Source organism: Jaculus jaculus, chromosome 9 (genome assembly GCF_020740685.1).
Source record: "Jaculus jaculus isolate mJacJac1 chromosome 9, mJacJac1.mat.Y.cur, whole genome shotgun sequence".
NCBI lineage: Eukaryota > Metazoa > Chordata > Mammalia > Rodentia > Dipodidae > Jaculus > Jaculus jaculus.
This window is the reverse complement of record NC_059110.1, coordinates 109,923,376-109,938,981: the sequence shown is the minus strand read 5'-3', so window position 1 is coordinate 109,938,981 and position 15,606 is coordinate 109,923,376. Positions and strand designations below refer to the sequence as shown.

The following is a 15,606-nucleotide window of genomic DNA, read 5'->3' as shown; positions in this document are numbered from 1 at the left end:
AGCCCTCATCTGTTATAAAGTTTTATTTAATGTGGCACAGGGGCAGCCACCAAACTGCCTTCTCTATATCCCCAGAAAGGAGAAAAGGCAATGCTCCCTGTGTCCGGGATCATGTTGAGAGATGTGACTGATGAGATTCACTTGTTTTGGTTCAGTTTTGCACTATCATTCCTGTGGGATGTCATGCATGTGTTCTGCAGTGCTGTCCTTATCAGATTCGTGTGAGAAAAGGCCACAGATTCATGACACTTGAGTGGATTTTACAGTTAAAAAGACTACTGATTACTCCTGACCTTATTATATTTCTGTGCTTGTTATAGGACCCAGAGCAGCTACAAGATAAATCCAATGAGATTCTGACTGCCATAATCCAGGGGATGAGGAAAGAAGAGCCTAGTAATAATGTGAAGCTAGCTGCTACTAATGCACTCCTGAACTCACTGGAGTTCACCAAGGCAAACTTTGACAAAGAGGTAAGGTATTTTTTTGCAAAATGATGCTGGTTCCAAAGGTAAGGAATGAAGGCATCATTTTTAAGATATAGAAAGTCCCGCCTTATTCAGAAGCATTCATCTCGACCATTGTCAAGATTTATATGAGATACAGGCATGAAATAGATGTTTACTATTTCTCAGCAAACAAAAGTTGAGAATACTTGAGAATTTCAATATATTAGAGCTTTTGGACTTTTTTTTTTTTTTACAACTTCCACGATTGTAAACAATATTTCATGGCAGTTTCCTCCCTTCCCCCACTTTCCCCTTTGAAACTCCACTCAACACCATATCCCCTCCCCCCTCAATCAATCTCTCTTTTATTTTGATGTCATGATCTTTTCCTCCTATTATGATGGTCTTGTGTAGATAGTGTCAGGCACTGTGAGGTCATGGATATCCAGGCCATTTTGTGTCTGGGGAGCACGTTGTAAGGAGTTCCTACCCTTTGGCTCTTAGATTCTTTCCGTCACCTCTTCCACAATGGACACTGAGCATTGGAAGGTGTGATAGAGATATTGCAGTGTTGAGTACTCCTTTGTCACTTCTTCCCAGCACCACGTTGCCTTCTGAGTCATCCCAAGGTCACTGCCATCTAAAAAGAGAAGTTTTTCTAACCAAAAGTGAGAGTAACATTAATATATGGGTATGAACATTAAGAGAAATGCTTCCTGGGCAGTTTGGTAAGCATAGTATATACATTTAGCTAGACAGCAGCAGATGTTACACCCCTAGGGCTCATGACTTCCCCTGTTTTTAGTATCAGGGATGTATTCTCTCCCATGGAGCAAGCCTCCAGTCCAGTTAGAGAGCCACTGGTTTCCCCCATAACAGATGTGCCACTATTGCACCCATTGGCTCATTTGGTCTGGCTGACAAAATATAAGGCTTGCAGTGTCCACTGTTGAGTATCTTCAGTGGTGTTTTCTCTCTATCTCTCCCATTGAATTGCATGCAGCATAGCTTTTTCCAGCTTTCTTTCAGCTGGTCTACATAGAGGAAGTTTTCAGCCAGCAGGATTTCTCAGTGACATTTGCAGCCCAAGTATGTGGAGTCTTCAGCAATAGGGTCTTACCATCTATTCCTGATGGGAAACCAAGGGCCTCAGCAATAGCCTATAGTGTTTTGGGGGCATTGGGGACCTCCCTAGCCAACAACTCACTGGAAGATATCCCACCCCTGGCACTGAGAATTTTCTAGTATGACTCCTGTGTGTTCCATTGTCCAAAAAAGTAGGTTTCCATATGACTTATTTATATCCTCTTAGATTTTGACTAGCCCACCCTCCACCTTTCCTTTACTCAGTCAGTCTCTTCCCCTGACCTCACTTGCGCCTTTTTACCCCCATTAATCTGTTGTTCTACTTACATATATACAATACCATCCTATTGAGTCTCCTCTTCCTCCCTTTCTATTGCCTTTATATCTCCTTTCTAGCTTACTGGCCTCTGCTACTGAGTTTTCTTCCTACTTAAACAGAAGTCCAATCATTTGTAGCTAGGATCCACATATGAGAGAGAACATGTGACATTTGGCTTTCTGGGCCTGGGTTACTTCACTTATATAATCCTTTTTTTGGACTTATTTATACCTCTTTAGACAGGTTCATTTGAAGAACTGCATAATCGTTTTGCTTATTTTCCACTATCATTTGCATATTTTAACCATTTTCAGTAAGTTATGCCCAGCTATCCTATTTTTTAAAAAAAATTTATATTTATTTGACAGAGGGAGATGGAGAGAGATAATGGGCATGCTAGGGCCTCCAGCCACTGCAAAGGAACTACAGATGGATGTGCCACCTTGTTCATCTGGCTAATGTGGGTCCTAGGGAATCAAACCTGGGTCCTATGGCTTTGCAGGCAAATGCCTTAACTAAGCCATCCCTCCAGTCCCCCTTCCACCCTTTTTTAAAGATACTTTTTGTTACGTGTTGTTTTTTGAGGTAAGGTCTTGTTTTAGCCCAAGCTGACCTAGAATTCACTATGTAATCTCAGGGTGGCCTCGAACTCATGGTGATCCTCCTACCTCAGTCTGGGATTAGAGGAGTGCGCCACCACGCCTGGTTTAGATATATTTTTATTTATTGATTTGCAAGCAGAGTCGGGGGAGGGAGAGAGGGAGAGAGAATGAGCATGCCAGGACTTCCAGTCACTTCAAACAAACCTCAGATGCATGTGCTATTTTGTGCATCTGGCTTTGTGTACATACTGAGGAATTGAACCTGGGTCATTAGGCTTTAGAGGCAAATGGTATAACTGCTGACCATCTCTCCAGCCACAATGTCCTTTTTGTTTGTTGTTTTCTTTTTTTAGGTAGGGTTTTGCTCTAGCTCAGGCGGACCTGGAATTCATTATGTAATCTCAGGTTGGCCTTGGACTCAGCAATCCCTACTTATGCACCTCAAGCTTAAATGTCAATTTTTTTGTTGTTTTGTTTTTTCAAGGTGGGGTCTCACTCTAGTCCAGGCTGACCTGGAGTTCACTATGTACTCTCGAACTCTTGGCAGTCCTCCTTCCTCTGCCTCCCAAGTGCTGGGATTAAAGGTATGCGCCACCATGCCGGGCATTAAATGTCAGTTCTTAAAAATTATTTATGTATTTGACAGAGAAACAGGGAGAAAGAGAGAGCTCTAGAGAATGGGTGCACCAGGACCTCCAGCCACTATGTAGTCTCAGGGTGGCTGCAAACTAACGGCAATCCTCCTACCTCTTCCTCCCAAGTGCTGGGATTAAAGGTGTGTGCCACCATGGCCAGTGCCTGAATTTTTTCAAATTTATATATGATGAAATTGTTTTTCCTACATGTAGGTTTTAAAATTTTCTCTTAACCTGCCATTCTTTTTTATTATTATTATTTTTTTTTTTTGGTTTATTTTTTTATTTATTTATTTGAGAGCAACAGACAGAGAAGGAGGCAGAGAGAGAGAGACAGACAGACAGACAGACAGACAGACAATGGGCACGCCAGGGCTACCAGCCACTGCAAACGAACTCCAGACGCGTGCGCCCCCTTGTGCATCTGGCTAACATGGGACCTGGGGAACCGAGCCTCGAACTGGGGTCCTTAGGCTTCACAGGCAAGCGCTTAACCACTAAGCCATCTCTCCAGCCCACCTGCCATTCTTTTTTTTTTTTTTTAATTTTTATTTATTTATTTGAGAGCGACAGACACAGAGAGAAAGACAGGTAGAGGGAGAGAGAGAGAATGGGTGCGCCAGGGCTTTCAGCCTCTGCAAACGAACTCCAGACGCATGCGGCCCCTTGTGCATCTGGCTAACGTGGGACCTGGGGAACCGAGCCTAGAACCGGGGTCCTTAGGCTTCACAGGCAAGCGCTTAACCGCTAAGCCATCTCTCCAGCCCCCACCTGCCATTCTTGTTTAAACCTTGTGACCTACATTTTCCTGTCTACGTTGACTCTGCAGTGTTGCTTGTGAAGGTCATCTTGGGAATTAAGAGATTAAGGGACCTCCTTAGAGGCTAGGACAGATAGAAGTCGTTGGAGGGAAACTCCATAGTGCTATTACTGCCTCAAGAGTGTATATGGCCCTGAGGGAATGACAGGTTTCTGTGTTGAGAGCCTAGATATCTTCATGTGTACATTTACTCTTTGCAAATGCTCTTTTATTTTTCTTATTGCAGTCAGAAAGGCACTTTATCATGCAGGTTGTCTGTGAAGCCACACAGTGTCCAGATACAAGGGTAAGTTAGCAGTCATAAAAACTGCCTTACATCTTTCTTGGAGAATACCAACTCTTAACTTGGAGTTTAGAATATAAGGAATTGTTGAACTGATAAAGCAAGATTTGACTAATCATGTAATTAATAAAGGATTTTTCTTGAACATACATAAGGGAGTCTGCCATCCCATTATAGGTTCAAGGGAGAAAGGGGTTTTGATCAGCTTTGTTATTAGTGTATTCAAGTGATTATGTTGAATTGTACACGTTGAAACAGCTGTGCGATTGCTGTAACTTTAATTAAACCCTTGAAGCTGGTGAAAGTAGCATCTTTAGTCTAAATAACACTGCTATGGGTCCCTCAGGTACTGATGAAACAAAAAAAAGAAGCAGTGGGAAAATAAAGGACAATGAAAGTTGAGGGGAATGATTGATTTGGAGAATGATAACATTATTTATGTATTTGGAGTTAATTGAACCATTGGAGATAAAACCTTTGCAGATTGGATTGCATTATCACTTAAGTAAACTAGTTAATCTGTTCTTCTTGTTAAAAGGTACGAGTGGCTGCATTACAGAATCTAGTGAAGATAATGTCTTTGTATTATCAATATATGGAGACATATATGGGCCCTGCTCTTTTTGCAGTAAGTATTTCTAATTTATGTGATCTGAGATTGGAGGTAGTTGGAGTGCTGTGGGTGTGTATGTATGTGTGTTAGGCCTAAGAATAGCCATGGTATTGCTCCTCAGGCCGTTTACTTAGTAAAAAGTTTGTAGTTTTTGACAGTTTATATTGTATTTGTTTGTTTGTTTTGAGGTAGAGTTTGACTGTAGCTCAAGCTGACCTGGAATTCACTATATAGTTTCAGGGTGGCCTTGAACTCAAGGCCATCCTCCTACCTCTGCCTCCAAAGTGCTGGGTACGCATGGCCTATACTGTATTTTGGTCATATTAACTTTACTTAGCCGTGTGTGTGTGTGTGTGTGTGTGTGTGTGTGTGTGTGTGTGTGGTTTTATAAGGTTGGATCTTGCTCTAGCCAGGCTGACCTGGAATTAGTCTCAGGCTGGCCTTGAAGTCAAAGGGATCCTCCTCCCTCCGCCTCCCAAGTGCTGGGATTGAAGGTGTGTTCCACTATGCCTGGCATAAAGCTAATTTTGTTTTTTGAGGTAGGGTCTGTCTCTAGCTAAAATTTAGCTGGGTGTGGTTGCGTACACCTTTAATTCCAGCATTCGCAGAGATAGGAAGATCACCATGAGTTTGAGGCCATCCTGAGACTAGGTAGTGAATTCCAGGTTAGCCTGAGCTAGAGTGGGACCATACCTCAGAAAAGAAAAAAAAAATTATTTTAACGAAAAAAAGAATTTGCGTGTGTGCTATGAAAACTAGTGCTGTTTGGTGTGGAGGAATATATATGTTGTAAAGGAATATATATGTGTGTGTATGTACCTGTGTGTGTAGATACATGTGCACACATGTGGAAACCAAGACATCGGGTGTCTTCTGCCTCTATTCCTGCTCTGTCTTATTTCCCTGAAGTAGAATCTCATAAGTGAACCAGCAGCTTCCAGTTTTTCAGTCAGGCTGACCAAACAGCTTCAGTGTTTCTCCTGTCAGCATCAAGGTTACATCAAGGCATGCATGGCCATTGTCCACCATTTTACCTGGATGCTGGGGATTGAATTCAAATCCTCATGTTTGAACAGCCAGCACTGTTTCCCATTGAGCTAGATCCCTGGCTCCAAAAGGGGTATAAAACCCTTTCTCCTGCCTTTCATATCAGATGGAGCTTTCATCCACGATGGTAGTGAGTGTCTGTGTGTTTCTCTCAAGGTAGGGTTTCGCTCTATCCCAGGCTAACCTGGAATTCACTCTGTAGTGCCAGGTTGGCCTCGAATTCACAGCTCTCCTCCTACTTCTGCCTCCAGAGTGCTGGGATCAAAGGCATGCACCACCACAACTTGCTATAAATGGTGTTTTTTTTTTGCCTTTTTGAGGTAGGGTTTTATACTAGCTCAGGCTGACCTGGAATTCACTGTGTAGTCTCAGCACCCAAATTCCTGGTGATCCTCCACCTCTGCCTCCCGAGTGCTGGGATTAAAGGCGTGGGCCACCACACAGGGTTTTTTTTTTGACAGCTTTCATAATTATAGATAATAAACCGTGATATTCCCTCTCTTCCTCCACTTTCCCCTTAACAAATCCACTTTCCATCATATCCCTCCCCCCTGTTAGTCTATTTTGATGTCATCATCTTTTCCTTCTATTATAAGGTTCTTTTGTAGGTAATAGGCATTGTGAGGTCATGGATATCCAAGCCATTTTGTGTCTAGATGGAAGACTGCTTTGTAAGCAGTCCTATCCTTCCTTCATCTAGATTGTGTTTTTTTTAAACTTGACTATTGGGTTTACTTTAAAGTGTATTTAGCTATGGTCTGTGACTTCAGTTTTTTTCTCTTAAGATCACAATTGAAGCAATGAAAAGTGACATTGATGAGGTGGCTCTTCAAGGGATAGAATTCTGGTCCAATGTCTGTGATGAGGAAATGGATTTGGCTATTGAAGCTTCAGAGGTGAGTCTGTGGGGGAGGTCTGTGTAGGTAAACATGTGCTGTGCTGACAGGTTGTTTAAATGAAGTATCAATTGGACTGGTCTCCTATCTTGTTTTGGAGAGATTCTGATTTCTGCCGGCCAAATATGGAGGAGACAGCTTATGTATTATTGTATATACTGGTATTATTAACATGAACACAAGGGGGCAGCAAGTTTTTAGTTTACACAGGTAACACCTGGTGGTGAATTTTTCCTTTCACATGTCCTAGTACAAGTCTAGGATGCATAATTGACAATTTACTAACTCTAGAGAAGAAGCCAGATATGGGTAAGTAGCTCTACATTCAGAATCTTGAAAATTTTAAGGTTTGTATCCAATTTTAGCATTGGATTTTGAGGTAGGGTCTCACCCTGGTAACTATAGCATTGGCTTTTTGCCATCTTTGAGTAGGTTTTGTGCATCTCAGTCCAGAAGAGTTCTAGACAACTTTTTTTTTAAAGTTTTTATTTACTTATTTATTTTAGTTTCTTCAAGGTTGGGTCTCACTCTAACCCAGGCTGACCTGGAATTCACTATCTAGTCTCAGGGTAGCCTCTAATTCATGGTGATTCTCCTACCTTTGTTCCCAAGTGCTTCTTTGCTTTTTTATCCCCCCCTTTTTTTAAGTTTAGTGAGACTTTATTTAAGAGGAGAGTGTATGAAAAACTCCTGCCCATAAGAAGGCGAGGGGGGATGTTTAGCTCCTGCATGGCAGGTTTTTTAAATGAATCTCATTTGTAAGGAAGAAATGGAGCTAAGAATGACTTGAATTCTTGATCCTCCTGCCTCCGCCTCTTTCTGTGATTAAAGGTGTAAGCCACCATGCCTATGTCTTCCCTTGTGTTGGTGAAAATGAAACCCAGGCTCTTGTATATACTAGACAAGCAGTCTAGCAACAGAGCTGCATCCTTAACCCCCAAAATGCAGTTCTTTTGTGGGTGTGAGGGCATGTACCTCCTCACCCATGTGCCATAGTGCACATGTGAAGGGCAGAGGACGACCTCAGGGCATCCATCATTTCCTTCCACCTTTTTTGAGATCGGGTCTCTTGTTTTGTGCCACATATGCCACACTGGTCAGCGCACAAGCTTCCAGGTTCTGTCAGCTTTGCCTCATGTTGGTGATGATGTGTTGAGGTCGCAAGCTCATACACCACTGTGTCTTGACTTTATGTGGGAGATGGAACTCAGGAGGGCACATTTGCAAATGAGTGCCTTTAACTGCTGAGTCATCTCCCCACCCCCTAAATTCATTTCCTGAGGTTGACCTGGTCCTTTATATGTATGGACTAAAAGGATCTCATTGAAGTAGGCCTAAGAATAAGCACCTCCAAATATCACAATTAATAGTATCTTTGGTTTTGTGTGACTGCTATGGACCCACCTCAGGCAGTTTTCACTCTATGCCTGGAAGATTACAATTTACTTGCTTTTGTCTAAAATTTGCTTATATTTCTCCTTAGGCAGCAGAACAAGGACGGCCCCCTGAGCACACCAGCAAGTTTTATGCCAAGGGAGCCCTGCAGTACTTGGTTCCCATCCTCACTCAGACATTAACTAAACAGGTGAGCCTCCTCACTAGATAAGCTGGGAAGTCTTATTTGGGGTGGATTGGTTGGTTGGTTGTGGAACAGCTTCTGTGGAGGAAATTGGCAGCTGATTTGATTTTCTTTTTCTTTTTCTTTTTTTTTTTAATTTATTTATTTGAGAGCGACAGACAGAGAGAAAGGCAGAGAGAGAGAATGGGCATGCCAGGACTTCCAGCCACTGCAAGCAAATTCCAGACGTGTGCGCCCCCTTGTGCATCTGGCTAATGTGGGTCCTGGGGAATTGAGCCTCAAACCAGGGTCCTTAGGCTTCACAAGCAAGCATTTAACCACTAAGCCATCTCTCCAGCCCTCGATTTTCTATTATAGATGACCAAGGAATAGCTGAACTGGATCTGTTAAGATCCCCTAGGTGCTGAGTTGTTTGTGAAAAGTGTGTTTGAATATCTGGGAGCAAACTATATACCACTTTCATTTCCTGAATGCTACAGTGTCTACAAAGACTGTAGCTAGAGGCCAGTCATCCCCCTCCCACCCACCCCCCACCCCCCGAGATAGGGTCTCAGTCCAGCCCAGGCTGACCTGGAATTCACTGTGTAGTCTCAGGGTGGCCTCAAACTCACGGTGATCCTCCTATCTCTGCCACCCAAATGTTGGGAATAAAGGCATGCCCAGCGCACTCAAGTTTTAACATCTGGAACCGTTTCATGAATTCACTGAATATGTGTGCTTTTAAATGGGTAATGAGTCTTTCAAATCCTTATAAAGTACTCTTATCCCATGAAAACTACTTACTAATCCTTGAAGTTCATTCAGTGATTAAGGATTCAGGATAAACTGAAGGTAATATAAACATGTTAGGAATAAATATATAAGTTCTTTCATGAGAAGTATGTCTAGAGCTGTAGAGTTGGCTTAGCGGTCAAGGGCTTGCCTGTGAAACCTAAGGACCCTAGTTCGAGGCTTTGTTCCCCAGGACCCATGTAAGCCAGATGCACAGCATGGCACATGCAGCTGAAGTTCATTTGCAGTGGCTGGAGGCCCTGGCACGCCCATTCTATATCTTTCTGCCTGTTTTTCTGTTTTGCCATTTTAACTTTGTCTCAGTTTTCCTTGGTAAGGCATTTAGAAAGGTGTTTTCTTTTGCTAGTTCTCATCTCTTGCAGTGCATGTGAAATATTATCAAGAACTAACAGTGTTCTGAGGAAACAATGCTAACTTTGAGCATTAGGAAATTTCTTTGTGTTGGGTTGGAGAGATGGCTCAGCAGTTAGCCTACAAAGCCTGAGGAGCAGGGTTCACTTCTCCAGTATGCACGTAAAGCCAGATGCACAAAATGACATGTGTCTGGAGTGTTTTTTGCAGTGGCCAGAGGTCCTGGCACTCCCATTCTGTCTCTCTTTCTTCCCTCTTTACTCTCTCTCTCTCTCTGCTTGCAAATAAATATATAAAAAATATTTAAGAGAAGAAAAAATTGAAGCTGGGTGTGGTGGTGCACGCCTTTAATTCTAGCACTTGGGAGGTGGAGGTAGGAGGATCACAGTGAATTCAAGGCCCCCCTGAGACTACGTAGTGAATTCCAGGTCAGCCGAAGCTACAGTGAGACCCTACCTAATAAAACAAAAAAACCAAAAAAAAAAAGAGAAAAGAAAAAAGTTTTTTGTGCACAGGAGTGCTTTTTAGGAATGTACATATTTCTTTCAATATAGCAGTCTCAAATATATTTGGTTTGAAAATAGACTGAATATCCCCTTAAAATTTTTTTTTTTCAAGGTAGGGTCTTGCTGTAGCCCAGGCTGACCTGGAATTCATAATGTCTCAGGGTGGCCACAAACTTACTGCAATCCTCCTACCTCTGCCTCCCGCGTGCTAAATACGGCTTTTTAATTTTATAGAAATTAGGTTTATCTTTTAGTGTCTATGCTTTTGAATGCATTTAATTATTTTCCCATCTATTGAGATAGTCTCACTTGTATCCCAGTCTGTCTTAAACTCACTAAACCAAGCTGGTCTTGAACTTGTGATAATCAGCCTACTTCAGCAATTGAGTGCTTAGGTTGTGAGCCACTATACCCAGTCTTGCTTTTGAATAATTTCATTAAACTTTTCTTGGCCCAAGATCAGATTACAGAGTGAATCACAGCACCTGGTTTGTCTCTTCCTCTCTCCTCCTTTTAAAGTTTATTTTTATTTTTTAAATGTATTTGCATCTGCTTGAGAAAGGAGAGAGAAAGAAAATAATGAGTGCACCAAGGCTTCCCACCACTGCAAATGAACTCCAGAGGCATGAACCACTTTTTCACATATCTGGCTTTACTTGGGTATTAGGGTATTGAACCTGGATTTTCGGGCTTTACAAACAAGCATCTGTAACCATTTAGCCGTCTTTCCAGACTATCCTTTCCCTTTTTCAAACAGGGTCCCCTATCTCTGGCTGGCTTAAAACTCTGCAGAAGTTGATAAACTTTGGGTTCTTCTGCCTTCACATGCTGAGTATTTGAATTACAGGCTTGGGTTGGGCTGTTACTCTTTTTTTCTTTTGGCTTTTCATGGTAGGTCTCAAGGCTGAGCTGGAATTCACTGTGTAGTCTCAGGGTGGCCTCAAACTCCTGGCAGTCTTTTTACCTTAGCTTCCCAAGTGCTTTGTGGAAAAGAGTTTTTAAAAATAGGATTTTTTATATTCTGGAGCTTAAAATCCTCAGATTCTTGGGAGTATTTAGAGGACTTTATGTTGTTGTTTTTCCAGGTAGGGTCTCACTCTAGTCGGACCTGGAACTTACTCTATGGTTCTGGGTTTGTCTCAAACTAACTCACAGTGATCTTCCCACCTCTGCTTCTCAAGTGCAGGGCTAAAGGACTTTCTGAGTTAATTCTTTGAACAAAAGCTTAAATGGCACCGCTTTCTTTCACTAGGATGAAAATGATGATGATGATGACTGGAACCCCTGTAAGGCAGCAGGGGTTTGCCTCATGCTTCTGTCTACCTGCTGTGAAGATGACATCGTACCACATGTCCTTCCTTTCATAAAAGAACACATCAAGAACCCGGATTGGCGATACCGTGATGCAGCAGTGATGGCTTTTGGCTGTATTTTGGAAGGACCAGAACCTAATCAACTCAAACCACTAGTTATACAGGTAAAAAGGGGGTGAATAGAAAAGTGGAATATTCATTGTTTCATCTTTGGTCTTGAGGATTTATTTTTATTTTTTTAGTTTTTAGAGGCAGGGTCTCATTCTATCCCAAGCTGACCTGGATTCACTATGGAGTCTCAGGGTGGCCTTGAACTCATGGTGGTCCTCCTTCCTCTATCTCCGGAGTGCTGGGATCAAAGGCATGTGCCACCATGCCTGGCAAGGACTTTGCTTTTTTTTTTTTTTTTTTTTTTAAATATTTTCCATGATTATAAAAAAAAATCCCATGGTAATTCCCTCCCTCCCCCCTCCATGCTTTTTTTTTTTTTTTTTTTTTTTTTTGAGGTAGGTTCTTAACTCTGGTCCTGGCTGACCTGGAATTAACTGTAGTCTCATGGTGGCCTTGAACTCACAGCGATCCTCCTACCTCTGCCTCCCAAGTACACCCACGCTTGGCAAGAATTTATTTATTTTGAGGTAGGGTTTCACTCTAGCCCAGGCTGACTTGGAATTTACTATGTAGTTTCAGGGTGGCCTTGAACTCACTGTGATCCACCTACCTCTGCCTCCCGAGTGCTGGATTTTAAAGGCCTGAACCACCATGCCCGGCTAAGAATTTTTTATTTTTATTTTTTGGTTTTTCGAGGGAATTTTTTGTTTTTTTTAAATTTTTTTATTTTTATTCAATAGAGAGAGAAAGAAAGAGGGCAAATGGGTGCGCCAGGGCCTCCAGCCCGGCAAACAAACTCCAAGACACATGTGCCACCTTGTGCATCTGGCTATGTGGGTCCTGGGGAATTGATCTGAGGTCGTTTGGCTTTTCATGCAAGTGTCTTAACCATAAGCCATCTTTTCAGCCCTGTAAAATTATTATCATTACGTAGTCTAGTTGTGTTGGGAGTGGACACATGTTTGGATTATTAGATGTCCAATCACTATAGTGTAACTCCTGGAACTTCGCCTAGAAGTCCCATTCCATTTGCTGTGTTTCCTCATGGAGTGCTAAAGAATTGTTTTTTGAAGTGATAAAGAATTGTTTTTATTAAGTTGTAAGTAATCAATCACAGATAGTTAGTTGTAGCCAGGTGAGGTGGCACATGCTTGTAACCCAAACATTTGGGAAGGGGAGGCCAGAAGATAACAAGTTCAAGGTCATCCTTGGCCTCATTGGCTATATCAGACCCTGTTTTAAAAAGCAAATAGTGGCTTGGATAGATGACTTAATGGTTAAGGCTCTTGCCTGTGAGGCCTAAGGACCCATGTTCTATTCTCCAGATCCCATGAAAGACTCATGAAAAGGTGAAGCAAGTGCAAGGTCACACATGTCCACTAGGTAGCATGTGTGTCTGGAGTTCAATTTTAGTGGCTGAGGCCCCAGTGTGCCAATTTTTTCTTTGTCTCTAAAAAATAAAAATAAAATTTTTCATATTGTCATGACATAAGAACTTGAAAAATGGCAGAAGAGACCAAGAAGAAAGTGAAATTTAATTATTATTATTACTATTATTCTTTATTTATTTATATTTTTGGTTGTTTTTCAATGTAAGGTTTCACTCTAGCTCAGGCTGACCTGGAATTCACTGTGTTGTCTCAGGGTGGCCTTGAACTTACAGTGATCCTCTTAACTCTACCTCCTGAGTGAGTGCTGGGATTAAAGGTGTATACCACCACATCCAGCTTAATATAATTAATTTATTAATTCATTAATTTGCTAGTGGAGAGAGGGAGAGGGATTCCCTTGTCCAAGTATAGCACCTTAAGTCTGTATGTCTTTGCAGTATTCTTTTCTGTGCTTGCTCCTACAACAGAATGGACTGACTGTGCCATACCATAAACATTTATTTATTTTGTTTTTTTGAGGTAGAGTCTTGCTCTATTCCAGGCTGACCTGGAATTCACTTGGTAGTCTCAGGGTAGCCTTGAACTCACAGCGATCCTCCTACCTCTTCCTCCCTAGTGCTGGGATTAAAGGCATACACCACCACACCTGACTATAGCATTTCTTTTTTTGAAAATATATTTTTTTATTTATTTGAGGGAAGCGGTAGATGGAGAGAATGGGCACACCAGGGCTTCTAGACACTGCAGATGAATTCCAGACACATGTGCCACCTTGTACATCTGACTTACATGGGTCCTGGAGAATTGAACCTGGGTCCTTTGGCTTTGCAGGCAAGGGCCTTAAGCAATAAGCCATCTCTCTCCAGCCCTTGTTTTGCACAATCTCATTCTAGCATATCCTGGCCTAGAACTTACTCTGTAGTCCAGACTGGCCTTGAATGCACAGAGATCCTCCAATGCTGAGATTGGTTTTGGACTTCTTTGGTTTTTCTACATCTTAGATGGTTGTGCCATATATTTTATTCCATCAGGCTTATGTGAGTGGCTTGATAATTGAACCTGGGCTTGCAACCTTTATAAGCAAGCATCTTTTAACTGCAGAGGCATTTTGGTTTTGTTTTTTAATATTTTTATTTTATTACTGGAAAGATTGAGAAAGAATAGGTGCTCCAGAGCCTGGTGACACTGCAAATAAGCTCCAGCTACATGGGCCATGTTGTACATCTGGCTTTACTGGGAAATTGAACTCAAGCTGGCAGGCTTTGTAAGCAAGCGCCTTTAAACACTGAGGTACTTCCTCTGCTCTGTTTTGGGGTTTTCAAGGTATGGTCTCACTCTAGTCCAATGTGGACTGAAATTCACTCTATTTTCAGGCTGGCCTCGAAAAGAATCCCCTGCCTCCTGTGCTGGTACCATGCCCAACTCTGTGGGGTTTTGTTTGTTTGTTTGTTTTTATTTGAGAGCGACAGGCAGGCAGGGAGAGAAAGAGGCAAATAGAGAGGTAATGAGCGCGCCAGGGCCTCCAGCCACTGCACATGAACTCCAGTCACATGCACTCCCTTGTTCATCTAGCTTACATGGGTCTGGGGTTCTTAGGCTTCACAGGCAAGTGCTTAACCGCTAAGCCATCTTTCAGCCCATTTGTGTTTTGAAACAAAGTGTCATATAGCCCAGGCTGGCTTTGAACTCTGCCTGAACCTCCCAAGTACTGGTATTGCAGGCATGTTTACCTCACCCAGTAGTGTTTCTTATTTTGGATAGCAGTCATTAGGAATTTGTTCTTGTTGTTAGGGTTCCAAGGTAGGGTTTCTCTCTAGTCTATCTAGGCTAACCTGGAACTCACTGTGTAATCTTAAGTTGGTCTTGAAGTCACAGTGATCCTCCTACTACCTTTGCACCCCTCCTGCTTTTCTCCTCCCCCTCAATTCTGGGATTTAAGGTGTATGCCACCATGCCTTGCTTAGTAGCATTCATACTGATTTCTAATCCCTTGTTTGGCTTTTTGGCATTTTCAGGCTATGCCCACCTTAATTGAATTAATGAAAGATCCCAGTGTGGTTGTTCGAGACACAACAGCATGGACTGTGGGCAGGATTTGTGAGCTGCTCCCTGAAGCTGCCATCAATGATGTATACTTGGCTCCCCTGCTGCAGTGCTTGATTGAAGGCCTCAGTGCTGAACCAAGAGTGGCTTCAAATGTGTGCTGGGTAAGTAATTTTCTTCTGCTGAAAAAGGGAGCTTGCCTGCCTGTGTCATTAGGAAGAAAGTAGGAGGTGTGGGAGAGAAATGGATCTACCTCACATGAAGATTTATTCTGAATTCCATCTCGTTTCTAATGTCTTCTGTTAAAATGTGGGGGAGATGGCAAATGCAGAAGCCAGTAGGAGCTGTTGACTCATGATGACTGGTTCCAAAAGCACTTAGAGCAGTCATGGTAACCCAGCAGGGAGACTATCTGGACTTGGTTTTCCTCCTTGAGTTGCTTGGGGATAAGAAGGTTATAATAAAGTGGAGTTGTTAGCTATAAGAATTAGCATTGCTGAGAAAGAGGAAAGAGGGTAGGCGGCCTCTGTGCTGAGTCAGTATGGGCTGTGTGAAGTTTTATTGGGGACCATCGGCATGTGGGGGAGGAAATTGAATTATGGAAGGAGTTAGACTAAAAGCTTTTCTTTGAATGGAAAGCAGTGAAATGATAAGCATTGGTAGGTGAGAGTACTTTGGCCCTTAGAAAGTTGGGTAGATTACCTTGGGTAAATTTATTTTTTATTAAAAAAATTTTTGTTCATTTTTATTTATTTATTTGAGAGTTACAG

The 15,606-nt window shown here is 42.2% G+C and overlaps 1 protein-coding gene across 1 annotated transcript in view; it reads left to right on the top strand.

Moving 5' to 3' along the window:
* Positions 1-15,606, top strand: part of Kpnb1 (karyopherin subunit beta 1) — a 45,958-nt gene that overhangs the window by 10,348 nt on the left and 20,004 nt on the right. The window contains exons 5-11 of the mRNA XM_004655503.3: positions 321-473; positions 4,138-4,197; positions 4,733-4,822; positions 6,640-6,750; positions 8,234-8,335; positions 11,231-11,455; positions 14,809-15,000. Coding sequence (XP_004655560.1) covers positions 321-473; positions 4,138-4,197; positions 4,733-4,822; positions 6,640-6,750; positions 8,234-8,335; positions 11,231-11,455; positions 14,809-15,000 — 933 coding nt within the window. The remainder of the gene's footprint in view (positions 1-320; positions 474-4,137; positions 4,198-4,732; positions 4,823-6,639; positions 6,751-8,233; positions 8,336-11,230; positions 11,456-14,808; positions 15,001-15,606) is intronic.